This window comes from Camarhynchus parvulus, chromosome 2, assembly GCF_901933205.1.
Source record: "Camarhynchus parvulus chromosome 2, STF_HiC, whole genome shotgun sequence".
In the NCBI taxonomy this organism is placed as follows: Eukaryota; Metazoa; Chordata; class Aves; order Passeriformes; family Thraupidae; genus Camarhynchus; species Camarhynchus parvulus.
The window spans coordinates 128,058,517-128,071,399 of NC_044572.1; the positions used below are offsets into that span (position 1 = coordinate 128,058,517).

Sequence of the window (12,883 nt, forward strand, 5' to 3'; positions counted from 1 at the left end):
GTCAGGGGAGGGAGTCCTGCAAGAGAGAGGAGGGTTAGGAGCAGTATCGCGTTTAAGGGCGGAGTTTTGGTTCCTGTGGTTATTAAGGTGGATAATTTTAGTACTTTGATTGTGTTTAGAGTGAGGAAGACGGTTGTAGTTATTACAGCATATAGGTAAAAGTTGAGGAGGGTGAGTTTGGGGCTGTAGGTGATGATGATTGTCATTCAGCCTAGGTGAGAGATGGAAGAGAAGGCTAGAATTTTTCGGATTTGTGTTTGGTTAAGGCCCATTCATCCTCCTAGGGCTGCTGAGTGAATAGCTAAGGTGGTTCAGAGGTGTTGCAAGAAATGAGTTGCAGGGCTCACTTTTGGAGAGTCAATAGTTCATTAGTCCAGGGATCTTATCAGTACATTGTCTCTTCTCTACACGCCGCAGCTTTCTCTGAAATGCCTTCCCAGGGAGAGAGAAGAACTGTAGCAGATTGTAAAGACACTGAACTGAACTGCTTCCTTCGTCTGCAGCAGCCCCCTGTAGGTCCTCTGTCTTCAGCAGCACTGCTCCTGTAAGGAGCCCTTTCTCCCCTTTGTATCTGAACCCCAAAAAGCCCAAGAGAGAGAACTCTGGTCTTTATGGCTTTCCATGGGGTTGGTGTTGAAAGGTGAGGGTCAAATGCACAGTGCATCCATTGATTTTATTGCAAATATCTTTCTTTTACTGAACTAAATTTTATCAATAATTCTCCCAAATCCAAAATCCTGTAGCACCATGCAAATCCACACAGTGCCATACTAACAAGTTGTTTTCTCACAAAGCACAAGTAAACTTTTCTTCATGCAGTTCATCTGTCATGATTAAAGATTACAGAGCTGGACATGCTCTGTAATTCCTCTTGCAAATCTGATCTATCTTCTTGAAGAGAGCTTTTTATAACAGCTATTTCACTATAATTGGCATTTTGTGTGTTCTTAGCCTTCTTTTTTTCTGTACTTATTTTCTTTTATTTTATTTGGACCCTGTGAGTTTTGCCATTTTGGCCTTGGTGCTCTCAGTGCTGTGACTCACGTATTCCACAGCCACTGCCAAATCTCTGGGTCCAGCATTGTAATTATCACATTAGGATCTGTCATTGTAGCCCTGACTTCGTATATAGCAGAACAGTGATTAGAATTGCTGATTGATCCATTCCACAGGTTTGGACACTCACATCTGAGATGAACAGAGGGACTGTTAAAGATATTAAAGACTTGAAATATCAGCATTCCAGAGTAAATTAGTATTAATCAGTCATTGCAGATACACTAGCTTTTATATATAGTAAGAGTTGCTGTATTTGGTAATCTGGTGATGATCAGCTAAACCATGACTCAGATTAATCTCATGAGCTGCAAGGGAAAGCCCCAGCCCTTCCTCCATGCCCAGCCTGCTGCAGCCAGTAAGATCACACCATATGATTTGGGTTCTTTCAGGTGGAACTCACAGTGCCCTTCAGGAGGGCATCTCAGGCACTGCAGTCCCAGGTGGACATTCAATCCACAGGACCAGACCAGGTTCAAATCAAGAAAAGCCCTGAAATGCACAAAGTGTGGATGCTCAGCCCCAGCTCTCTCACTCCACATCCACAGGTCAGAAATAACACACCCTGGTGGTGTTTGAGCTCCAGCTCCATGGAGGAGATGCTGCTGCTGGTGGACTCTCACCCTACAGCTTCCCCCAAGCTCTGCCTGAGCACCTATGGCAAGCATGGGGCCTGCAGGGTGAACCAAAGGGCTGGTCAGAGGTTGCCTGGGACAGGAAAGGTGGAGGCTTGTGTTTAAATTGTTCTAGTCCAGAGGCAGTACTGTGCTGTTCAGACACCAGCAGCAGCGCCAGAAGATAGAACTGCAGTGATGACTGCTTGCTGTGAATAGGAAAAGTCAGGTGACATGCCATGCCCACTGCACAGCTCTTTGTGGCAGCTTGTGACATCTCAGGGGAATGGGCCTACCTCACTGGATTTTTTTCTTTGAAAAATCATATCTTTTAGGAAGAAATTCTGTTATCTTGGAAGGAGTGGAAGGAGATGAGCAAGGATATGAAAACTTACTGGGCAATTCCAAATTTTTATCATGCCACCGATGTATCCTGATATCATAATGATGTTATGAACATACGAACATGTATGAACCCTTTTATTCCTAAGGGCTGTATGTATGATCAACATGGACATTTTGCATTTCTTCAAAATCTGCTTGGTTTAGATTTGTAGCTTGACAGATATAGAATAAACTAAGGAAATGTGTTGCTTTCTTACAGCTATACTTTCATAATCTTAAAAATTAATTTGTACAATTTTGGTTTCATTTTTGAATGGGGGAAATGTTCTGAGAGTTTAAAAGTTCTGAAAACTAAATTCTCTAGACTCTGGGCTCTGGGCTGACCTTAGGTTGCATGCTGACAGCTCAAAAGTGTTCAGCCAAAATGCAGCAACATGGATCTTGTCTGTGCTCGTTTCAAAAGGTTTTTTCTGTTCTTGTCAACACTTTACTCTAGATCAGAAATTTCCTTCCAGGGAGATCTTAATACCACACAAGCATTGAGTCATTCTGTAATGGGATGTTTTACCCCTGGAGAACTGGTAGAAGTCATCTCCTCAGCAGAGGAAATTGTGGGCAAACACTCAGCAGGCTCATTCCTGTCCAGAGCATTTGGTACAGAAAACTGTGCAGCCCAAAATGGGGAATCCAAGTTTCACCTTGTTAGTGTTGCACGTTTTTACCTTCATCATCTGGGAAGATGAGCTGCCAGGCTGGAGATTTGACTTTTCTGAGTCACCAGAAAATGTAATGGCTGTACCTCTGACCAGCATAGCCAAGAGGAAAACAGCACAAATATGCCCAACAGCAAGTGAGGATTAGGGCACACCACGCCAGCCACCTGCTTTCTGTCCATTTCACTTCTCTTCATCTCCAAAACTGGGGTAACAGTACTCATCTACATTTCTAAGGTGTTTCTAGGTTAAAAGCCAAACACCTTTGCTAGAAGTGATTTATTTTGAACTCTGTCACCACAACCCCATTTTTATGTGAGGGATATTGTGCACTCGTCTCTGAGGCTCCTGGTGCTTCCTGCCTTGAAATCCTAGGTTGCTACGCAGCCTGTGCTCAGAGATGTAAGGAATCCCCACTGCACTTCTCAAGCAGCAGACTTGCCCAGCATGAACAGTCTTTTCTGTACTTGAAAACATTCTTAGGGATTTTATACTGAGGCTCAAAGGCAGTCATATATTTTATTTATTTATTACAAGGCATGTAAGTAAAAACTTGCATATCTGAAAAAAGATATTAGATAGAAAACAGTAATAAAATTAACATTATTATCTTAAGAAAATTGGTAATAAATACATTTCCCCTCGACATTAAAATGCTTGTTATTTTGCACAACAATAAATACAGCACAGCTCTGGCATAGAGAAAGGCCAAGGATGGATACAAGAAGTCCATGTGGTGGCATAAAAAAGCTCAGGTGATTTTTAAAGGTTTGGCATCCTGCACTTGATGCACTTTGATACAATTTGCACTTTAATTTTAATTTTACTGTGATTTTTAAACAGTCCCATAATACAAAAACATGAGAGGAAAATTTGTTTGACTGTAGGGTTTTTCCTTTAAATATTTTCAAAGTAAGAGATGTGTAAACTCACTGAAACTAATCCTCAAAATAAAGAAAAAATACCAAACAGGTGTCTTTGTGGTTATTCTACAAAAATGCTTTTTTTTTCAGCTGTGGGTGCTCAAGCCTGACCAGACAACTGACAATGGACCAATCTCCAGTCAGTTCCTCAATTCTTTACACATTTTTTAAAAAGAAATATTAATAGCAAGGAGAAAGAGTAAAGACAGTAGTATTCACTTCCCAAGTTATGGCGTTTGAGGTTCTTACACTATTATCCAAAGGTGAGAGGAGAAAGAACAGGTGTATTCCAGAACAGCTCCCAGCATAACTTTGGGTCATTCTGGTCTATGCTTTTCAGTTAAAACTACTGACAGAAAAAAAAAAAAAAAAAGGAAGAGCTATTTCCATGCACTGTGCTGTTCTTATGCCAGCACATATCATCACAATCACAGCTGTGAACCTAAGTCACTGATAGCCCAATCTAATATAGATTGATTGATTGTCCTATGACAAAGTTCGATAATGTCCGCAAAATGCCACAAGCTCTGGCAGAGTCCAGTGTTCTTAAAGTACTGAGAGGTCATGGCAAGACTTGGACTTGAGTTTGAAGGCCATGTTCTTGTTGTTCTTGGCAACTATTTTGCCCCAAAACCGCCTGGCTTTCTTGGGGATGCTCTCTCTCCGTTTCTGTAGCGCCAGGCGCTTCTCGTTCTTTTCCTTGCTGTCCCTGCGGAGCCGGACTTGCCGCACGATGCCCTCGAAGAGCTCCTTCACGTTGTGCTGCACAGCTGCTGAGGTCTCGATGAACTTGCAGTCAAACACCACAGCACAGGCTCGCCCCTCTGCAAAATCCCAAGGTGGGAACGTTACATGGGGTCACGGGCCCGGGGGAAGCAGGAACAAGCTGCCATGTGCAGGGAGTCAGAGCCACTGGGGAATTCCTCAAGCCTGATATAGGCACAGATAAGTCTTTAATCACCTGGTGCTGCCTGCTAGCCCAGGATCCATCTGCCCTGTGTCACAGCTGCTTCCCAGAGGATGTGGGGGGGTGTATGGGGGGGTAAATCCCCTCCCAGTAAAGCCCAGCCCTCACTGCTGGCTGTGAAGGTAGCGCAGAATGATGGACTTGAGCCACTGAGACACTGGAGGCTGGGAGGCCAGCAATGCCTCAACACCACCTGGCCATCTGCAATGCAGACTCCCTTAAGCTGCGTTGAAGGGTGATGATGGCACTCTCCAGGCATACAGCACAGCACTGGAGGCAGAGCACTTTCCTCCTTCATGGGCCATGGGTGTAAACCACAGTCCTAGGACTGTGACAATTTCAGCGAGAACGGACACACGTACAAAACCCTTAATAAAGGGTGTCTATGGCTTCAGGGGTGCATCTGAAGTCATAGTTCTTATTCTCAATTATATGAGACTAAGCTAAACCTGACAGCTGTCTTCCACACAAGCCAGTTTCTGGCTTGCTGTGAATTCATCGCCAGGGCCATTAAAGTAACATGGATTCACCTGCCATCTTTCTAAAGAACTTTCAAGCTGGGCAAAGAGGAATGAGAAGGCAACCCTGGGCTGCCTATGAACCCCTCAGTTCAAGCTCTTCACTTGGGGCAGCTGTGACAGGAGCCAGAGGAACTGCGCACATCCACAGAGCAAGGAGAAAAGTCTAGCCCAACTGGGAAACAGAAGAGCAGAACAGCTGCAGAGAGAAGAAAATGCTGAGGAGAAGAACCCATGTTTCTGATGGGCCAAGATAAGAGCATCTAATGCATGGCTGTGTACTACAGTGTGCCACCTCAGCCTCAGGGAAGACTCTCCAAGAAGATATTTTACTGGCTGCAGATGTTGAGAGCCAGCAGCAGTGTTCCCAACAGTCTCTCCATTCCTATTTATGGGCTTAGTGGTTCTTCATTTGTGTGCAGCCAACGGAAGGCTGATTTAGCATCCCAAAGCAAGACAGTAAGGAGACCTCTTCTAAAAGGCTGCACAGTTCCTGCCCAGACTAGCAAAACAAAGATGGAGAGGGAATTTTAATTCATCAGGGAGGACAGAGAACTGGTTATAAAGAAGTGAATTTTTGGCAGCAGAATAAAGGGGGCTAAACTTGTTATGCATAAACATGCATTGGGAATACAAAGGATTTCCAGCTACCAGAGAAAATCACATATTGCAGTGGTCTTACACTAGGAGCTGGGAGGGAAGAAATCCCATTTATAATGGTACTTAATAAATATAGAAAAGGGATCATCTGACATATAACAGTATTACCAAGGAAGGCTTAAGGATCTGGCAGACCCTTCCCAGTCCTCTGCCCTCTGTTCCAGTCCTCTTTTATTTTATTACTCTTTTATTGCCTAGTCCTGATCACAATGTACTCCCTCAGCCAGAGCACTGCAGTTTGTCCAAAAGCTACTAGATGACTTTTAATGTTTATCTCGGGTTTATGCTCATAATTCCCTTACCTGCCACTGAAACTTCACGGCACCTGACAAGGTCACTTTTGTTGCCAACCAAAATAATGGGGATATCTTCTTTCTGGCGTGCCCTGCGGAGCTGTATCCTGAGCTCAGAGGCCTTCTCAAAGCTTGCCCGGTCTGTGATGGAGTAGACGATCAAGTAGGCGTCTCCCACTTGCATGCAGTGCTCTCGAATCCATTCTCCTTCCCGCTGTTCAAATTAAATGGTCAGACATCGTTATGCCCAGAGCAGATTTTACTTAGAAAGTAAAACATTAGAGAATCCAAATGCATTCCTGCTGTAAACTGTAATGGGTATGGTTTGAATCACAGTTATACTACGAGTAATTCCAAAGTGGTGATGGTATGAATACTTCACCACAAAGGAGGGCAAAAAATTGCCCCAGATAATTTATTGTGCTGGCTTTAGGCTGGAATGAAAATGGTTTGGAAAGAAAGCTTGAATGTTTTGTTTTATCATTAAAAAAATGAAGACTTGCACTTCTCAGTCTCACAGTGCAGAGCCGTTAGGCATGCTTGCCTTGACATTGGGTAGGGTTAATCCTATATCTTCCCTGATTCTGCTGTATGGAAACACCTGTTTTCTTTCACAAAGAAAACTTGCTTTTTATATTAGCAGTTATTCATATACACTTTCCTGTCAGCATTTGACTGGAACAAATTAAAGTACCTTATTATCCCACATGTCAAGCAGTATAACAGTCGCACTTTCCCCATCCACCATCAGGGTTCTTTCATACGTGTCTTCTGGAGAGAAAAGCAGAAAGGTTGGTGATATATTATTGTGTTTCATCATATACATTAAAAAATCCAAGTTGTGGAATGTGGGGGATTTGTTGGCAGAGTTATTGAGCCAAATTTTAGGCCGGCTCACATCCAGTTCTTTCCTCATTTCCATCCGCACTGAATCTGCACTCTGTTCATTATTGGTTGCCTTACTTTCCATGACAGATGAAAGATCAGGAAACAAAATGTTCATTATTTTGGCTGATAGTCTCTTTATCTTATGTGGGAGAGAGAAAATAGAACCAGTGGAAGAAATAACCAAAGGCTGAACATTTGCCCCATGGGAGCAGCAGGTCCAGCAAGGCTGAGTAATGGAAAATATTTGCTTTCGCTTTAGCATGGACAATTTACGGGTGAACAGTCACTGCAGCTGAAAGCAATACAGCAAACAGCCTACCAAGTGAGGAGGACAGGGTGTTGTGAGACAACAGCTGTTGATTTTGAGAGAGATTGAGACTTATGTTGTATGTTCTCTCCCATTACACAGTTTCCCACATCACCTTTGATGTCAAATAGCAGAAAAACAAAAAAAGCACAGGTCAGTTATTTTGTACTGCAGCCATAAAAATTCATACCTAGATTATAAATGCCATGTGGCAAAATTCTGCCTAGATCTAAGGGGGCTGTTGCCACTCTGAATTTTGATCAACCCTTGCTGTGAAATCTGCTTCAAATACCAATCTTTCTTCTTTTCACTAAACCTGGGCACATTAGGATGAGCAGTGAGACGTTTGGACCCATTTCTAGTCTCCCACTAGTGGCCAGTGAAAAAAAAAAACAGTCTTGAGGTACTGCAGCATTTAAAGGATCTGTCCCAACCACACTTGTGCATAGGGTTGTGTCTAACCTGTGCCTCGTAAGACTTCCGCTGGGCACTGATGAAGTGAACTTTCCCCTAAATTGTAATCAGAGCCTTTCCTCAGAGCTAGGGATCCACATCCCAATAAAAGAATAAGCCAAAAATATTACACATTTAAAATAAAGTCAAATGGGGCCGTGCTTAAAATGTCAAGACAAAAAAGACAGACTAATCACTAGGAGTGGTTTCCCTTGAGGTCCCAAGAGTATGAGGTTTGTGTTCATGAGTTAACTTCATCTTACAGTCAGTAGCAAAGCCTCTCCATAAAACCAGCTGTACTTCTCTGTAAGCTGGCTACCCTGAAACTATCCTCTCATATAATTAAATTTCCAGTATGTAAGCTAAAGTTCCAGTTTGTAAAGCTAAAGTAAATAGTTCCTTCAAGTGACTGAGCATCTGTGTGAGAACAAGCTCCATGCACACCAGAGGACAAAATCCAGAAGACTCCTTCTGCACTGCATTACGTATAGAAAAGCTACAAATGCATAATCACACTCCTTGAAAATACTATGCCTAAATAGTCATATTCAGCGCTCATTTGCACCTTGGTCAGTCCTAAGGAACTTCCACAGAATATAAAAAACACTGAAAGTGAGCACTTAGTTAATTTCATGCTGTTTTTGAAGCTGACAATAAAAAAAGAGAGATAACAGCAAGACTTCCAATTATCTCACCAGAGCTGGCCTTGAAAATCTGTCACTGCTATACTCCAAGCAATGCTGCTGGGAGTGTGATGGAAAGAGGAAACCACACAGCTTCACATGAGGGAAAACTGCCTGACAGGGGTGTGCAAAGCAAATCAGCTGCACTTCCTGATGGCTTGTCCAAGGATCCTACTCTACTTCAGTCATTTAGCACTAAGAAAACTTTTATCAGAGATACTCCAGGCTGAGGAGCTGGTAGAACTATGGAAAAAGTTGATGGCAGAAGCTGAAGGCAGAGCACACGTAAATCAGTGAATTTGAAATCCCCCAAAGGCACAAATCTTTGTGTCCCCAGTCTGAGACAGCAAGTAAGAAAAATCAGACCTTCCTGATGCTGGGCTATTTTAAATCCTGGGCAAAACTTCCCCTAACTGGAGAGTTCAACACACAAAAAAGAAGCTGTCCTGCCTATGCCCCACTGAAGGCTGGAAGAGAAGCCCAGAAAGCACTGGCACCATCACACCAAGGGAGACAAAAGGGAGACACAAAGAAAGCCCTGCACAGTGACAAAAAAAACCCCAGCAGCAAACTGCATGTCCCCTGAAAGCAACAGCAACTACATCCTTGGAGACACAGGAGATTTCTGTGGCAGCACCACCCTTCCACATCAACATCTTGCACACAGTATAGCTCAGGACTTGGTGCTACAGCTTCACCTTCTGCATGGTCCAATCTTTGGGATTAAAGAACACTTTGCAATCCTAAACAAAGCAAGGGGGGAAACAAGGAGGAAGCATCAAAGAGAACCCTACAGCTTGTAGCCTTTTCCCAGTGGGCAACAGGCAACAGGACTTTTCCTACTCTGTTGACAGACCTATAATTTTTTTCCTCCTGGAGGAGCCCATACTGTACAAATAACATGAAACAAGGTTTTTATTCAAAATTTTATATATTTTACTCAAAGTCCATACAGACTATACTAAAGCAATATGTTTATACAGAAAGGTTGAGATTACTTCTAATGGCAAATACTTTGTGACTTTTTCTTTATCTATGATTTTAAAGTATTTAATTCTTGTAAATCATGAGGACCTTCAGTTGCTTTCTCTCCCACAAGGAAAGCTGGAGTCAGCCCTGTGATGGCAGTGGTGACACAAATGTTAGACCAGCATGAAAGCTGAAGCAGACTCTTGTGTTGCATCATCACAGGTAGGAAAGAGGCATTTTCCAACAGGTATTTTGGAATTAATTAGTGTGGGAATCTGAATTGTTCTCTTTCAGTGGCTTTTACTCATTGTTGGAGAGTATCTTACTCATCTTATTTTGCTTTCTTTTTTTCTTAAAGAAGGTGCTTGAGTTCAACCAGTTTTGGTACTCACACCCAATCACTTGCTACTTCTGGTTTACATTAAACCGCCTCTCTCTTTTTCTGTGCCAATTACTACAGGCAGAGCTGACTGCAAGCAAACACCAACACCCCAGGATTTAATACTTAATAATTACCTACCTCCCAGCACCTCACAGTCACTGTCAATGCTGTCGTGCACCCCTGCAAAGATGTTGGCCAGCGAGGACTTGCCCACGCCGTGGTCCCCGATCAGCACCACGCGGTAGCAGCTGCTGCCAGACTCGGAGGAGATGACGGAGTCGGATGACTCCGAGGACCAGCTCCTTCTGTAATATTCATCAGGACTGATGGTGTATCGTTTCTGTGGGTTGTATTCATTGGAGTCTTTCTGGACCAGCAGATTCTTTCCATCAGCAGGGATGCTCCATCGCTGCTGCTGCTGGTGCAGACTGCTGTTGTGGGTGCGACGCATGGTAACATTGTTGAGAGTCATTTTTAACCCCTAGTAAAAAACAGGGAAATCACAAATGTTACCCACAAAATATTTAGAAATGCTCTCTTACTAGCTTCAAGGGGCCACATCTTGCTCCTCTGTGAGAAAAGAAAAAAATAGTTTTTCTGCACTCTAGTGTACTTGGTGATGCACAAAGAAATATTGTCATTATTAGCTAGTGAGACAGAGCCTGTTTCCCAGGGATAATACCACCTTCACATGCTGAATCCTATCTTGTTTAGCCTTTACTAGCCTCTCTGTGCTGGGTGCAGCCCAGTCCTTGAATAGGGAGGCATTGCTGTGTCCCAGGGGGAGAAGGAGGGGACAGTGCCCAGCACACTGGTCCTACACAGCAGCTGCAGCCCTGCCGAGACACTGCCTGTGGGACAGCCAGGGTTCACCTCCTTCTGACAAACAGGGACACTGGTCTCAGCTGCCTCCAACTGCTGGTGCAGCTGGGTGTACAGCATTTTTCTCATTGACTCAGTTAAGAGCTGAAACTCTTGGGAAAGCAGTAAGGCATAATTCACTGCACTGTTGAGACAGCCCTGGTACCAAAAGTCATGCAAGCAAGCCTTGCTGTGATGGGGTAGATTTGGGTCTTGTCTGTGGCCAGGTAAACAAAGAATGATTCTGCCTCAGACAGTGACTTTTTGGCTGGTAAGAGGGAGAATGTAGTGAAATCCAACAGCTCTTCTGTGGAGGTATAAGTTATAGCTTCTACAGGGGATACAACAGGGAGAAAAGGCTCATTAATTTATAGATATTAAATCAATAACTTCATTATCACACAATTAATTAGTTAGATTCACTCTTCTTACATAAGCATAGCTCTTAATTATATTTTACTCTGCAAACTCTATTTTGCCTTGCTTGGAGGCAGAGAAGAGTGATGTCATTCTCACAGGCCAATATCTACCATTTTTAGGAAAGTTACTTTGATGCATTCCAGCTCCCAAAGTGACCATTATTTAGACATTTTTCTTTTTTGCTCTATAGCTGCCCTATAGTTTCTCGGCTCTCTCCTCCATATGAGTAAATAAGATAATTGTCCATAAAATTCACCCAGCCACTTTCAAATCTCAATTATATGTCATGAACAACAAAAAGAACAGTAAAGCAACATGTACAAACTGCTATTCTTCTTCATACAAAACTGTCTGAAAACCTCTGTGAATAAATTCCCAGTGGGACCTAGGACAGATATACAGAAAAAGCACTGTCTGAATTTACTACAGAATACACGTTTTCTCTGTGATGTGCAGTACTTTGGGGTAAAAGGAGATCATTTACATGGTCCAAGTCACAGTAACTTTGTCAGCAAGAAATACATCTAAAGAAGAAATCACGCACTAAGCAAAGGCTTCTTCACAAACAAAATAAAATATTTACTGTGGTTGAATTCTAAAATACACTTTTTCCTTGCAGTATGCCCATTGAAAAGACCAGATGAAAAAGCCAGATCTGATTCAGTCAAACGACAGAGAGTAACTCGCAACCTGCAACAAGCAGTCACTCACAAAACCATCACAAACACAAACATTTTACAATTTAGCCTCTAACAAATTGTCATCCCTCATGATAAAAAGCCAAACGAGTCCCTGTCACACCCTGTGCTCCAAGCTCAAACTGGCTTTGCTACCACCCCATACTGCATTCAGCTGCCTGTGTCTCCAGCACCTCCAGGAAAAGACTGGGTCCAAAAGCACTCTTACTTGTGCCAGGCTCCCGCAGCCAGAGCTCCTTTGTTCCTGCCCTTCTCTCTCGCTGGGCTGTGGCACACTGAGCAGCTCTGCCGAAGTCAATCCTCCCCTGCTCTGGGACTGCCTCTTTAATTCTTTCTCAGCAAACCTGGTTTATATTAAGCCCATCTGATCAGAGACAGGGCTTTTCCGTGACGTGGCTGGACTTTCCATACAACAGCCAGCCCCCAGCTGGGGGAAAGCAGACATGCAGAAGAGAAAAACTTCTCTCAAAACAATCTCAAAAGACTTACTCAAAATCATGTGATTGTTTTAATATTGCCAGTAAAATAAACACTTTTGGTTCTTGCACGATGAAAACAGGAAAGTGGAACAAAAATAAATAATACATGTCATTTAGCCTCAGAGAGCTTTTAATTCAAATGTTATCAAAATTAATGATGATTTAAAATTTACCTAATGCATGAAACTCTGTAAATGTATTATGTATCTGTTCTCTGTCTGCAAAACACACTTAACCCCCTGCTGGAAAAAACATTTCTCTGGATTAAAATATCTGAATGTTATTTTGAAATTTTTTAGAAGTAGGAATATTATTCTAGGGGCTTTGTTGGGGTTTTGTTTGTTTCTTTGTTTTTAAAGCTCCAATATTAACAAATCTGTTATTCTTTGTCGGTCTCCAAGTGACTGTTCCCAGTCTCCTGAGCTGCATAACCATGTCTCTCTCACTTCTGCTTCAATATTTTACTACCAAGGGCTTGAAAAGACATCCAACTATGAATTCAGTGTTACTACAGCTGGATGCTGGCAAAGATGCATCAGAACACACAAAGTCTGCACAAAGTCACACAGTGTTGACATTGTGCACAGGAACAATCACTATATAGTGTACATGCCACAAACCCAGGGTCTGGCCCTCATATTTTTACAGCCTCAT

The 12,883-nt window shown here is 42.8% G+C and overlaps 1 protein-coding gene across 2 annotated transcripts; it reads right to left on the reverse strand.

Moving 5' to 3' along the window:
- Positions 1-3,238: 3,238 nt before the first annotated feature.
- On the reverse strand, positions 3,239-12,076 carry GEM (GTP binding protein overexpressed in skeletal muscle). Of its 2 annotated transcripts, none has more exons than XM_030971458.1 (5): positions 11,959-12,076; positions 9,910-10,252; positions 6,784-6,857; positions 6,099-6,303; positions 3,239-4,475 (listed from the first exon to the last, which is right to left on the reverse strand). In XM_030971458.1, exons 2-5 carry the CDS (start codon positions 10,241-10,243, stop codon positions 4,198-4,200), a joined length of 891 nt encoding a protein of 296 aa, XP_030827318.1. In that variant the 5' UTR covers positions 10,244-10,252; positions 11,959-12,076; the 3' UTR covers positions 3,239-4,197. The 2 variants fall into 2 exon arrangements, with proteins under 2 accessions (XP_030827318.1, XP_030827317.1); XM_030971457.1 differs by having other exon boundaries at positions 6,784-6,860.
- Between the last annotated feature and the right edge of the window lie 807 nt (positions 12,077-12,883).